The 12821-nt window shown below is 39.5% G+C and overlaps 1 protein-coding gene across 6 annotated transcripts in view; it reads left to right on the top strand.

Annotated features, from left to right (window-relative positions):
* The window catches only part of LOC134325082 (kelch-like protein 29), a 279536-nt gene that overhangs the window by 80639 nt on the left and 186076 nt on the right, over positions 1 to 12821 (top strand). Inside the window, exon 1 of one of the 6 annotated variants that reach the window (XM_063007117.1) lies at positions 3864 to 4157. The exons of the other annotated variants lie outside the window; for them this stretch is intronic. Within the exon in view, the coding sequence (XP_062863187.1) occupies positions 4122 to 4157 (36 nt within the window). The 5' untranslated portion in view covers positions 3864 to 4121. Of the gene's footprint in view, positions 1 to 3863; positions 4158 to 12821 lie in introns of those variants that run through there. 6 annotated transcript variants of the gene reach the window in all.

Raw genomic sequence — 12821 nt, 5'->3', positions numbered from 1 at the left:
GGGCACTAAAGTTGGACAATGAGATCTGCTTGAGGTCTGTGTTCTGATTCATCCAATGTCTTGGATGAGGTTCTGGTCAGGGCTCTATGCAGACTATTTTGCATCAATTTCAGCACGCTGCTTTTTAGCACGTCGTTTATGCCAAACTTTGTTCTGTAAACAAGAAAAAAGTCTGATCAATCTTTTTTTCTTTTAAAATCATCATTTATTGTGCTTTTTGGGGGTGACACAGTGTGGCTCAGTGGGTATCACTGTTGCCTCACAGTAAGAAGGTCCTGGGTTTGATTCCAAGGTGTAGCGCCTGGGGTCCTTTCTGTGTGGTGAGGTGAATTGGAGATACAAAATTGTCCATGACATTAAAAACATGAACTGATTAATCTTGTGTAACCTGTAATTACCTGTCCTGTCATGAATGTAACCAAAGTGTGTAAAACAAGACACAGCAGCGCTGATGGAGTTGTTAAACACCTCACTGTCACTGCTGAGCTGAGAATAGTCCACCAACCAAAAATATCCAGCCAACAGCACCCTGTGGGCAGCATCTTGTGACCACTGATGAAGGTCTAGAAGATGACCAACTCAAACAGCAGCAATAGATGAGCGATCACCTCTGACTTTATGTCTACAAGGTGGACCAACTAGGTAGGAGTGTCTAATAGAGTGGACAGTGAGTGGACACTATTTAAAAACTCCAGCAGCACGGCTGTGTCTGATTCACTCATACCAGCAGAACACACACTAACACACCACCACCATGTCAGTGTCACTGGTGGTGGTCCTTTTGGGTCCTGACCATTGAAGAACAGGGTGAAAGAAGGTTAAAAAAGTATGTAGAGAAACAGATGTACTACAGTCAGTAATTGTAGAACTATATATACAGTGTATCACAAAAGTGAGTACACCCCTCACATTTCTGCAGATATTTAAGTATATCTTTTCATGGGACAACACTGACAAAATGACACTTTGACACAATGAAAAGTAGTCTGTGTGCAGCTTATATAACAGTGTAAATTTATTCTTCCCTCAAAATAACTCAATATACAGCCATTAATGTCTAAACCACCGGCAACAAAAGTGAGTACACCCCTTAGTGAAAGTTCCTGAAGTGTCAATATTTTGTGTGGCCACCATTATTTCCCAGAACTGCCTTAACTCTCCTGGGCATGGAGTTTACCAGAACTTCACAGGTTGCCACTGGAATGCTTTTCCACTCCTCCATGACGACATCACGGAGCTGGCGGATATTCGAGACTTTGCGCTCCTCCACCTTCCGCTTGAGGATGCCCCAAAGATGTTCTATTGGGTTTAGGTCTGGAGACATGCTTGGCCAGTCCATCACCTTTACCCTCAGCCTCTTCAATAAAGCAGTGGTCGTCTTAGAGGTGTGTTTGGGGTCATTATCATGCTGGAACACTGCCCTGCGACCCAGTTTCCGGAGGGAGGGGATCATGCTCTGCTTCAGTATTTCACAGTACATATTGGAGTTCATGTGTCCCTCAATGAAATGTAACTCCCCAACACCTGCTGCACTCATGCAGCCCCAGACCATGGTATTCCCACCACCATGCTTGACTGTAGGCATGACACACTTATCTTTGTACTCCTCACCTGATTGCCGCCACACATGCTTGAGACCATCTGAACCAAACAAATTAATCTTGGTCTCATCAGACCATAGGACATGGTTCCAGTAATCCATGTCCTTTGTTGACATGTCTTCAGCAAACTGTTTGCGGGCTTTCTTGTGTAGAGACTTCAGAAGAGGCTTCCTTCTGGGGTGACAGCCATGCAGACCAATTTGATGTAGTGTGCGGTGTATGGTCTGAGCACTGACAGGCTGACCCCCCACCTTTTCAATCTCTGCAGCAATGCTGACAGCACTCCTGCGCCTATCTTTCAAAGACAGCAGTTGGATGTGACGCTGAGCACGTGCACTCAGCTTCTTTGGACGACCAACGCGAGGTCTGTTCTGAGTGGACCCTGCTCTTTTAAAACGCTGGATGATCTTGGCCACTGTGCTGCAGCTCAGTTTCAGGGTGTTGGCAATCTTCTTGTAGCCTTGGCCATCTTCATGTAGCGCAACAATTCGTCTTTTAAGATCCTCAGAGAGTTCTTTGCCATGAGGTGCCATGTTGGAACTTTCAGTGACCAGTATGAGAGAGTGTGAGAGCTGTACTACTAAATTGAACACACCTGCTCCCTATGCACACCTGAGACCTAGTAACACTAACAAATCACATGACATTTTGGAGGGAAAATGACAAGCAGTGCTCAATTTGGACATTTAGGGGTGTAGTCTCTTAGTGGTGTACTCACTTTTGTTGCCGGTGGTTTAGACATTAATGGCTGTATATTGAGTTATTTTGAGGGAAGAATAAATTTACACTGTTATATAAGCTGCACACAGACTACTTTTCATTGTGTCAAAGTGTGATTTTGTCAGTGTTGTCCCATGAAAAGATATACTTAAATATCTGCAGAAATGTGAGGGGTGTACTCACTTTTGTGATACACTGTATATATATATATACGTATATACGTATATATATATATATATATATATATATATAGTCACATTTATGAAGCATTATTGTGTATGTGTGTACAGTCTACGTATGTTTAATTCAGTTGCTGGAAAGTAAGATCTTTCAGTCAACATTCCAATGTTTCTCGACGGTGTAGAATGAAGCTGTGGTCATGTCTTTCTGTAAACCAATTTCAGCTGTGTTCATTTGACGTTCTGTCTGAATGAAAACTTTTGCTTCTCTCTGGTGCCCTATTTTTTCAAGTTTAAGTCCAAATTCAAGAGGCTTTATTGTCATTTCAGCTATAAACAAGTCCATATTAAAATAAAACAACGTTCCCACAGGACCATGGTGCAACACAGAACACAAGTGCATCAATATAATATACAGTGTCTGGCTTGTTTTCAGCGCAGTTTCCCTGTGTCTGGTCAGAAAACAAAACATTAAATATGACTTTTTATCAGACAGCCTCTGTGGTATGCTACTGCTAGTACTGTATATAGCCATCTTGAATACTATTTAAAATTTAAAAAATCAGTGCTGCCCAGTCAAGCTAAAATATTTAGCACTATTTGTCAAAGGTTACTAGACAGCTAACAAACTATTTGCAAATACATTTACACTGATCAGCCATAACATTAAAACCACCTCCTTGTTTCTACACACATTGTCCATTTTATCAGCTCCACTTACCATATAGAAGCACTTTGAAGTTCTACAATTACTGACTGTAGTCTATCTGTTTCTCTACATACTGTTTTAGCCTGCTTTCACCCTGTTCTTCAATGGTCAGGACCCCCACAGGACCACCGCAGAGCAGGCATTATTTAGGTGGTGGATCATTCTCAGCACTGCACTGACAAAGACATGGTGGTGGTGTGTTAGTGTGTGTTGTGCTGGTATGAGTGGATAAGACACAGCAGCACTCCTGGAGTTTTTAAATACTGTGTCCACTCACTGTCCGCTCTATTCAAGATTCAAGATTCAAGATTTACTTTATTGTCATTTTACTGTACACCAAAGTTAAAAACACCACAGGTTTAAAAAATAATATATACTGTATATATATATATTAGGGCTGTCGAAGTTAACGCGATAATAACGCATTAACGCATTCTCAATTTAACGCGATTATAAAAAATAGTGCCGTTAACGCAAATTCTAGTTCATGTTGAGACTTGACTGGTAGAACAAACGTTTTAATGTCGGACTTGCCACATAATGTAACCGAGCGTCGTAGTGTCGTAGTAATGCACTTGCATAATAAAGAAGCTGCCAGTCCTCCATTCACGTAACGCTAGGACGGACACTTCAAAATCCTCCTTTTGGAGTGAACTGGTTTCATTTTTGATCAATATTATTTACCATTGGCTCAGGTACATGTCAAAACAAATGCTTTGTATTTCATTGGTTTAACAGCCTCATTTCACTGCTTACAGCGCTACCACTGGCCAATCGGAGAAGGTCCGCCCTCTAAATGCTAGTCTGTGATTGGGTGGTTGAATTTCGCCCGCCCTCTCTGTTTTGTAAACACTCAGCTCTCATGATCAGGAACGCGGTGAAAATGCCAAAAAGTAAACTTTTGAGGCAGCGATGAACGGACCTAAATATGAAAAGACACAACATTTAGTGAGTAAAACAGTCATTTGTTATATAATTCTTGCTTAAATTGGTCAAAAACTCTGTTATATGGGTTCTGGATTCATTCTGTGTGTTGCAGTAGCATGTCCCCCTGTTCCTAATATGATGTCCGGCTTTTTGGGGTGTAATGTCCTCCTTTTTGTTACTATGAATCTGGCCACCCTAGTCAAAACACACTCAGTTCGTGTAGAAACGTCCATTAAACCACTGGATAGTATTACTGCCTAGTATGTGAGTGAATAAAACTCCCTTACAGTTTTCTCTTGTCCCAGCAGTTTTTAACATCAGTACATTTAGCATAAAATGTGTTCAGCATTGTAATTGTAACATTTCACTTAAAAATCCTTGTTTTCTATAACATTTACACAGATTTTTTTTAATGCGATTAATCGCGATTAACTATATGAAATTCTGAGATTAATTGCGATTAAAAATTTTAATCGTTTGACAGCCCTAATATATATATATACAGTGTATCACAAAAGTGAGTACACCCCTCACATTTCTGCAAATATTTCATTATATCTTTTCATGGGGCAACACTATAGAAATAAAACTTGGATATAACTTAGAGTAGTCAGTGTACAGCTTGTATAGCAGTGTAGATTTACTGTCTTCTGAAAATAACTCAACACACAGCCATTAATGTCTAAATAGCTGGCAACATAAGTGAGTACACCCCACAGTGAACATGTCCAAATTGTGCCCAAATGTGTCGTTGTCCCTCCCTGGTGTCATGTGTCAAGGTCCCAGGTGTAAATGGGGAGCAGGGCTGTTAAATTTGGTGTTTTGGGTACAATTCTCTCATACTGGCCACTGGATATTCAACATGGCACCTCATGGCAAAGAACTCTCTGAGGATGTGAGAAATAGAATTGTTGCTCTCCACAAAGATGGCCTGGGCTATAAGAAGATTGCTAACACCCTGAAACTGAGCTACAGCATGGTGGCCAAGGTCATACAGCGGTTTTCCAGGACAGGTTCCACTCGGAACAGGCTTTGCCAGGGTCGACCAAAGAAGTTGAGTCCACGTGTTCGGCGTCATATCCAGAGGTTGGCTTTAAAAAATAGACACATGAGTGCTGCCAGCATTGCTGCAGAGATTGAAGACATGGGAGGTCAGCCTGTCAGTGCTCAGACCATACGCCGCACACTGCATCAACTCGGTCTGCATGGTCGTCATCCCAAAAGGAGGCTGACGCACAAGAAAGCCCGCAAACAGTTTGCTGAAGACAAGCAGTCCAAGAACATGGATTACTGGAATGCCCTGTGGTCTGACGAGACCAAGATAAACTTGTTTGGCTCAGATGGTGTCCAGCATGTGTGGCGGCGCCCTGGTGAGAAGTACCAAGACAACTGTATCTTGCCTACAGTCAAGCATGGTGGTGGTAGCATCATGGTCTTGGGCTGCATGAGTGTTGCTGGCACTGGGGAGCTGCAGTTCATTGAGGGAAACATGAATTCCAACATGTACTGTGACATTCTGAAACAGAGCATGATCCCCTCCCTTCGAAAACTGGGCCTCATGGCAGTTTTCCAACAGGATAACGACCCCAAACACAACCTCCAAGATGACAACTGCCTTGCTGAGGAAGCTGAAGGTAAAGGTGATGGACTAAACCCAATTGAGCACCTGTGGCACATCCTCAAGTGGAAGGTGGAGGAGTTCAAGGTGTCTAACATCCACCAGCTCCGTGATGTCATCATGGAGGAGTGGAAGAGGATTCCAGTAGCAACCTGTGCAGCTCTGGTGAATTCCATGCCCAGGAGGGTTAAGGCAGTGCTGGATAATAATGGTGGTCACACAAAATATTGACAATTTGGGCACAATTTGGACATGTTCACTGTGGGGTGTACTCACTTATGTTGCCAGCCATTTAGACATTAATGGCTGTGTGTTGAGTTATTTTCAGAAGACAGTAAATCTACACTGCTATACAAGTTGTACACTGACTACTCTAAGTTATATCCAAGTTTCATGTCTATAGTGTTGTCCCATGAAAAGATATAATGAAATATTTGCAGAAATGTGAGGGGTGTACTCACTTTTGTGATACACTGTATATATACTGTATAATAGTAATGAAAAAAAGTATGTAGGATTAAAAAAGTACATCAAAAGTTAAATAATAATTATAATAGTAATGCTGACATTACAAAAATTGCACATTGTAGTTAAGTATTGCACATGCAGAAAAATTCACAGTGGTTATACATAATGATAATTACTGCACATTTTGTTATTGCACATTTCGTTACTGCATGTTAAGATGTAAGGATATTGCACGTTATACCCATAGATGAAATATTGATCAGATTTGGGTTAATTTGTTATATTAGACACTGCTACCTGGTTGGTCCACCTTGTAGATGTAAAGTCAGAGACGATCGCTCATCTATTGCTGCTGTTTGAGTTTGTCATCTTCTAGACTTTCATCAGTGATCACCGGACGCTGCCCACGGGGCACTGTTGGCTGGATGATTTTGGTTAGTGGACTATTCTCAGTCCAGCAGTAAAAGTGAGGTGTTAAAAACTTTATTAGCACTGCTGTGTCTTGTCCACTCATACCAGCACAACACACACTAACACACCACCACCATGTCAGTGTCACTGCAGTGCTGAGAATGATCCACCATCTAAATAATACCTGCTCTGTGGTGGTCCTGGGAGAGTCCTGACCATTGAAGAACAGCATGAAATGGGGCTAACAAAGCATGCCGAGAAATAGATGGACTACAGTCAGTAATTGTAGAACTACAAAGTGCTTTTAGATGGTAAGTGGAGCTGATAAAATGAGTGTAGAAACAAGGAGGTGGTTTTAATGTTATGGCTGATTGGTGTATATCTGTACACAATTTTCTTGCTGGTGCAGTTCTCCTGTCCATGATTATCTATGAAGATTGCATGGGTAGATGTTTATTTACCTTCATTTACCTGATGGGAATTGGTGTACAAAAAGAGTTAAACCTATTAATGAGGATTGACGTCTGCATGCTTTCCTCCGTGCATGGTATTTCTTTGTACGCTTCCAATATGCTGCCGTAAGATATAACAGATGCAGCCAAACATACACTTTTTTAGTATTCAGGATGAACAACTATACACAGTACTAGCGGTAGCATACCACAGAGGCTGTCTCATAAAATGTAATATTTACTGTTTGGTTTTCTGGGCAGGCACAGAAGAATTGTGCTGAAAACAAGCCAGGCAGTCACTAATCAACCAATACTGAATTTCATTTTTGTTTCTGTTATTTTTCTCTTTATTGATGACATCGTCTTTTATAAAAACCTCTATTACTGAATTTACACATTCAGTAATAAAACCTTGTTTACCTGGGGACAGAGCTGAAGTTCTGGTAAACAGTGCTAGATGAGTGATTGATTTTACCCATTCAAACTGTGAATAGCAGTGTGTTTCCATATTTTGGTCAAATAAGAAGTGGAATTATTTATTTATGAAAGCAGCACATTTATTTCTAACAGTGTTAATGAAGCATTGCTGTTTCTACTTCATAATAAATAAAACTTATTTAGCGTATGGCCAAGGAGATTAAGTAGACTTGTTTAACTTTTTATCTGTATTCATAACATTTAACCACAGGGAACCTTTAAAAGCCGATTTGTATTGAGTGGGATCAGTAGACAGTATTTAAAAAGTCAACCACAGTGGCTGGCTGGTCGGCTGGAATTTAAAATCTTCATTAGACTGGCACAGTGGCTCAGCAGTTAAGGTACTGGACTATTGATCGACAGTGTTGAGGGTTGAAGCTTTAACACCGCCAAGCTTCACCAAAAAGCCCGAACAAAAAGCCTGAACAAAAAGCTTACTCAGGTGCTTGGATTGTGTCCTGTTTTAGTTCCAAATTGCTTTGGACAAAATTATTAACAAAATGCCTCAAAATAAACATAAAATAAGACTTAAGAAAGTTTAGAAAGACACAAACTAAGACACTCACTTTCTTAACCGCTTATCCAATTAGGATCGCGTGGGGGTGGGGTGTCTTTGTGCTGGAGCCTATCCCAGCTTTTCAATGGGCGCAAGGCACACAGTAACACCCTGGATGGGGCGCCAGTCCATCGCAAGGCAGACACACATACACACACACACACATTCACCTATAGGGCAATTCTGTGTCTCCAATTAACCTGACTGCATGTTTTTGTACTGTGGGAGGAAACCGGAGCTCCCGGAGGTCCCAGAGGAAACCGTGCTACCAACTAAGCCACCGTGCCGCCCACAAACTAAGACAGCTTAAGAAAATCTTAAGCTCTGTTTCACATTTACAGGAATCGCAACTTATCAAAGATTTTATGTTGGCAAGCTTTATCACAGACCTGTCATAATTCATCTGTTGCTATCTATTTATATTTAAGGTACTGTTGTCATTAGATTTAGAAATTCTTGGCTTTACACTAATTGAGTTAAATTCATTGTTTGTAGTAATTCTGACCCTGAACATGAGATATTTAATATAAAAATGGTAATTCTATAATATTTTCTTGGTGTACATATCCATGCTGGGTGCCAGAGTCCTGCAGAAATATCTGCAAAAATATTTGCCCAAATGTATTGAGTTGAAGTCAAAAGTTTACATACACGTTTAAGGAATTTACTGTATGTTATGGCAGACTTAGGACTTTTTCTGCAACTGAGTGGTTGACAACCCTGCAGAAAAAAACCTTTATTTCATAAATGTATAATTGGTTTTCTAGATTGGTTGGGTGATATACATATAGAATAAGAATTTAAATAAGAATTTAAATGTGGCAGTGTAGACATAATTCTATAATAGTGTTCTATAATATCAGTTCACTTGAAGCATGGTCGTTTACTTACAATCAATGCCCATTAAAAAGTACATAAAACAGTTATTGCTTGCTTAGGTCAACAAGAAAACCTTATGCTAATATATTTTAAAAACAATCAAAAATGGTCTGCCATGAATAAGAAGCTGCTGAGACATCAGTGAGTCAACCATCAAGCAAGCTATATATTGCCATTGCTTCCATGACAGCATTTAAGTCCATATAAAATGAAAAGACTCATTCATTTATGAAATTGCTTAATAATTAATTAAAATGTTTTATTTATTTGCATATATGCATGGCATTAACTCCTTTTAAATTGCAGACACCTTTGGGAAGAATGGTTAGGAAGGTTTTAGTGGGTGATTAGCTACATTTATTGGCACAGCTTTTTATTTGTATTTTTTAATTTTTTATGCATTTTCTCCCCATTTTAAAATTTTTTATTTTTATTATTTTTATGTTTTTAATGCGTTTTCTCCCCGTTGTCCTCCCATCTTAGCGCGCTCAATTTTTTCTTCCGCTGCTAAGAGATACCAGATTGCATCCAAGGAGAGCACGTCGCTGTACACACCTCTTCCGACACGTGCACAGCCCTCCTCTTCTCGCCCCCTGTTTTCTGTACAGGCGTCTCTTTCACCAATCAGGGTCCTTACACAGCGTATGAAGACCCACCCACCCACACATAGTCCGGCCCCCACCCTGCAGATACGGTGGCCAATTATTATCTGCTGCAGGCACTGCCAATTATGCCCGCCAGATGGTGCTCAGCCGACCGGTGGCAACGCCAAGTTTCAAACCGAGGAGTTCAGAAACTCTGTGCTGGTGTGCTAGCGTAATATTTCGCTGTGCCACCTGGGCGCTGGCACAGTTGTTTATAATGAGAGTTACCTTACTCATCCTGACCTTTGGTCAGTGTCTGTTGGGTCTTTTTGTGTACTTTAGTGCATTAGTGTTACCCTGCAGTAAGAGGCATCAAATTGGGTAAGTGGGGGGATGTCTGTATTGCCTCCTTGCATTATTATGCAAAATAATTTTCCAATTTATAGTTTTATCATTAAAATAACATTCAAACTGTAAAAGACCTTTAGCACTTTTAGAAGATATCAGTCTTGCATCAAATATTGAATTTCACTGTATGCACAATGTTGCATGCATGTCTGCACAGGGCAATACCTGGCGTGAGTTGGCATGGCCTGGGGTGGTGGGGCCTAAAATCCTTTTTAGCACCCCTGCTTGAAATATATTGGTTTCCTGTTGGAGGTTTATTCCTGCCTTACGCCCGTTGTTTTTGGGTGATGCCAGTTCCTGACCAGGATAAAGCAGTTAGTGAAAATATTTTAGCTTAAACAGAAATCAAATCTAATTTATTTATAGAAAATACAAATAAAAAAACATCTACAAGTGTATGCTCGGGTTAAAAATACAAGTTTCCTCTAAATGTTAGTATTTCATTTTCAGTATTTGAAGGATGTGGGTGTTAGTTTTTCTTCTTTTTTTTTATCCTACTAAATCATTCAGTAAATCATTACATTACTTAATGTACCTGGATTTCATCAAAACTGTTTAAATTAAAACGTATATTAGCATAGCCTTAAGATTCTTAGAGTTTCTGAGACACTATAGGAATATATACAGTATATGTAAAAAAAGACCAGCAGTGAAAGCTTGTGCATGGAATGTAATGAATATTCAGCTGCTCATTATTCTAACTAGCAGCTTTGTTATCAGAAATGATCGGCAGCTTTGGCCCCGACATCTGCACAAGAGTTCCCAGTGAATGACAATGAACTTTAGACTTTACCGCAGTTCCGAACTGAAATTTAAATGGATTTACGAGGCACTCCATTGTTGGAGAATCAGATAAACTGATGTTTTGCACATGGTAATGGAATCGGTGTCGCAGAAGAGTTTATCAGTGTATAAGTTAATTAAAGAATTCAACTACCTTCATAACAAATGTGTACCATAAAAGAAAACGCCTTAATATGTATGCACTGATAACCAGACATACTGCAAATTAAAGTCTTTTATCTATTGTTTGAAATAACTTTACCAAATAGGTGTTTACTCTGGCACTTTCATGGCATTAAGAAAGAATCATTTAATTATGGTTTTCTAACTGATCTGTTAAGAAAAATAGCATCAGTAAGCACTAGTGTGGCACAATGTGGCACTATTAGTATTCACCCTACATCACACATTTCTCATTAAAGATAAAAAAAAATATCTGCCCAGTTCCCAGGACCAGTGTTTCTGTACAGCAATGTTTTTCTCTTTTTGATTCAACGTTTAATTAAAATTTGTATCAGGACACTTTGTAATTCTACCTAGTACATTAACAAACCTGTTTTGATGGATGCAAGGTATAAAAAGCAAGGCCCATGTACTGAGACTTGGGGCACTCCTGCTTCCAAAATCTGCATAAAAGTATTGTACAGTATTATTGCCAAATGTTTCCATTAAAATTTATTTTAGAATTGATTTTTAAAATATTAACTACTTTAGTCAGTTTGTAAATTTTTTTGTCCAGAAATATAAAGCAGATTTTTTAGAAACATCTTGTTAAACATCCTGTTCCGAAACCATGCGCATTCAAATAAGCATTAGTAAAATCAGACACTGATGTTGGACGTAAATGCCTGGCTTGATGTTTTCATTTATCCCAAAGGTGTTTAATTTGGTTGAGGTCTGGGCTCTGTGCAAGCCTTTGAAATTATTACTTTGTTTTTTGCACATTGGCACAGATATAATGAAACGAAAAAGCATCTTTTTCAAACTGTTGGAGGCACACTGCTGATTTTTTAATTCCCTTACTGAAAAACTTTGGCCCATATTATGTGAGTCAGAATATTTACATTTTCAACATTTAGCAGACGCTTTTATCTAAGCGACTTACAATTATCATTGAAAACAATTTGAGCAATTTAAATTTGAGAGCTCTGCCCAGGGGCCCAACAGTGGCAACTTGGCAGTGATCAGGCTTGAACCAGCAACCTTCTGATTACTAGCCAAGTACCTTAACAAAATAATTATATTTCAATGTGAAATATAACATCAATCTAGTGGCACCCAGGTTGTGCAGCGGGATATTCGTTTTCTACGCATCATTGTGTTCTTTATGAAAAAGCAGCTCTTTCCTCATTAACCACACGAAGATTAACTCATTGGTACACTTTAATTTATAAGTCTATCTTAGGTTTATTACCTTCTTATTTATGCAATTTTATAAATCGTAAAGAACCTGGAAATTACTGTCTGCGCTCTCGCACCTTGTATCTTCTTAAGGTCCCCTTGGCACGCACGAAATTAGGGAAACAGGCTTTTAATTATGCAGCACCATCAGACTGGAATATACTGCAGAATGTTTTAAAATTGCAGGATTTGGTGAATTTAAGTCATTTTAAAAACATGTTGTTGAACATGGACATAGGTAAAACGGTTTGTAATTGTTTTAAATGATCATTGTATTGTCAATATTATGTATTCATGTTTGTCGTATGTTGTTTGTGTAGGTGTAACTATGTACTATGTTGCTGCTTATCTTGGCCAGGACTCTCCTGCAAATGAGATTGTAAATCTCAGTGAGATTAATTTTCCTGGTTAAATAAAATAAAATTGGCCACTGTGTCTGCTGGGTGGAGAAATGACTGGACTAAGTGGGTGGGGTCTTTAAATGCTGTGCAAAGACCCTGGTTAGTGGATAAAAACGTAAAGAAGGTCTTCTGCTAGGACTGCACACGTCAGAGGGCATGTGAGCAGCAATATACTGTACTCCTCAAATGCAATCAGGGATCCACAACAGTGGAAAATTTGGAGAAAAAGGGAGAAAATGCATAAATA

The sequence above is a fragment of the Trichomycterus rosablanca genome, chromosome 13 (genome assembly GCF_030014385.1).
Source record: "Trichomycterus rosablanca isolate fTriRos1 chromosome 13, fTriRos1.hap1, whole genome shotgun sequence".
Lineage (NCBI taxonomy): Eukaryota > Metazoa > Chordata > Actinopteri > Siluriformes > Trichomycteridae > Trichomycterus > Trichomycterus rosablanca.
The sequence above is the reverse complement of the archived record's forward strand: the minus strand, read 5'-3'. Positions and strand labels throughout refer to the sequence as shown.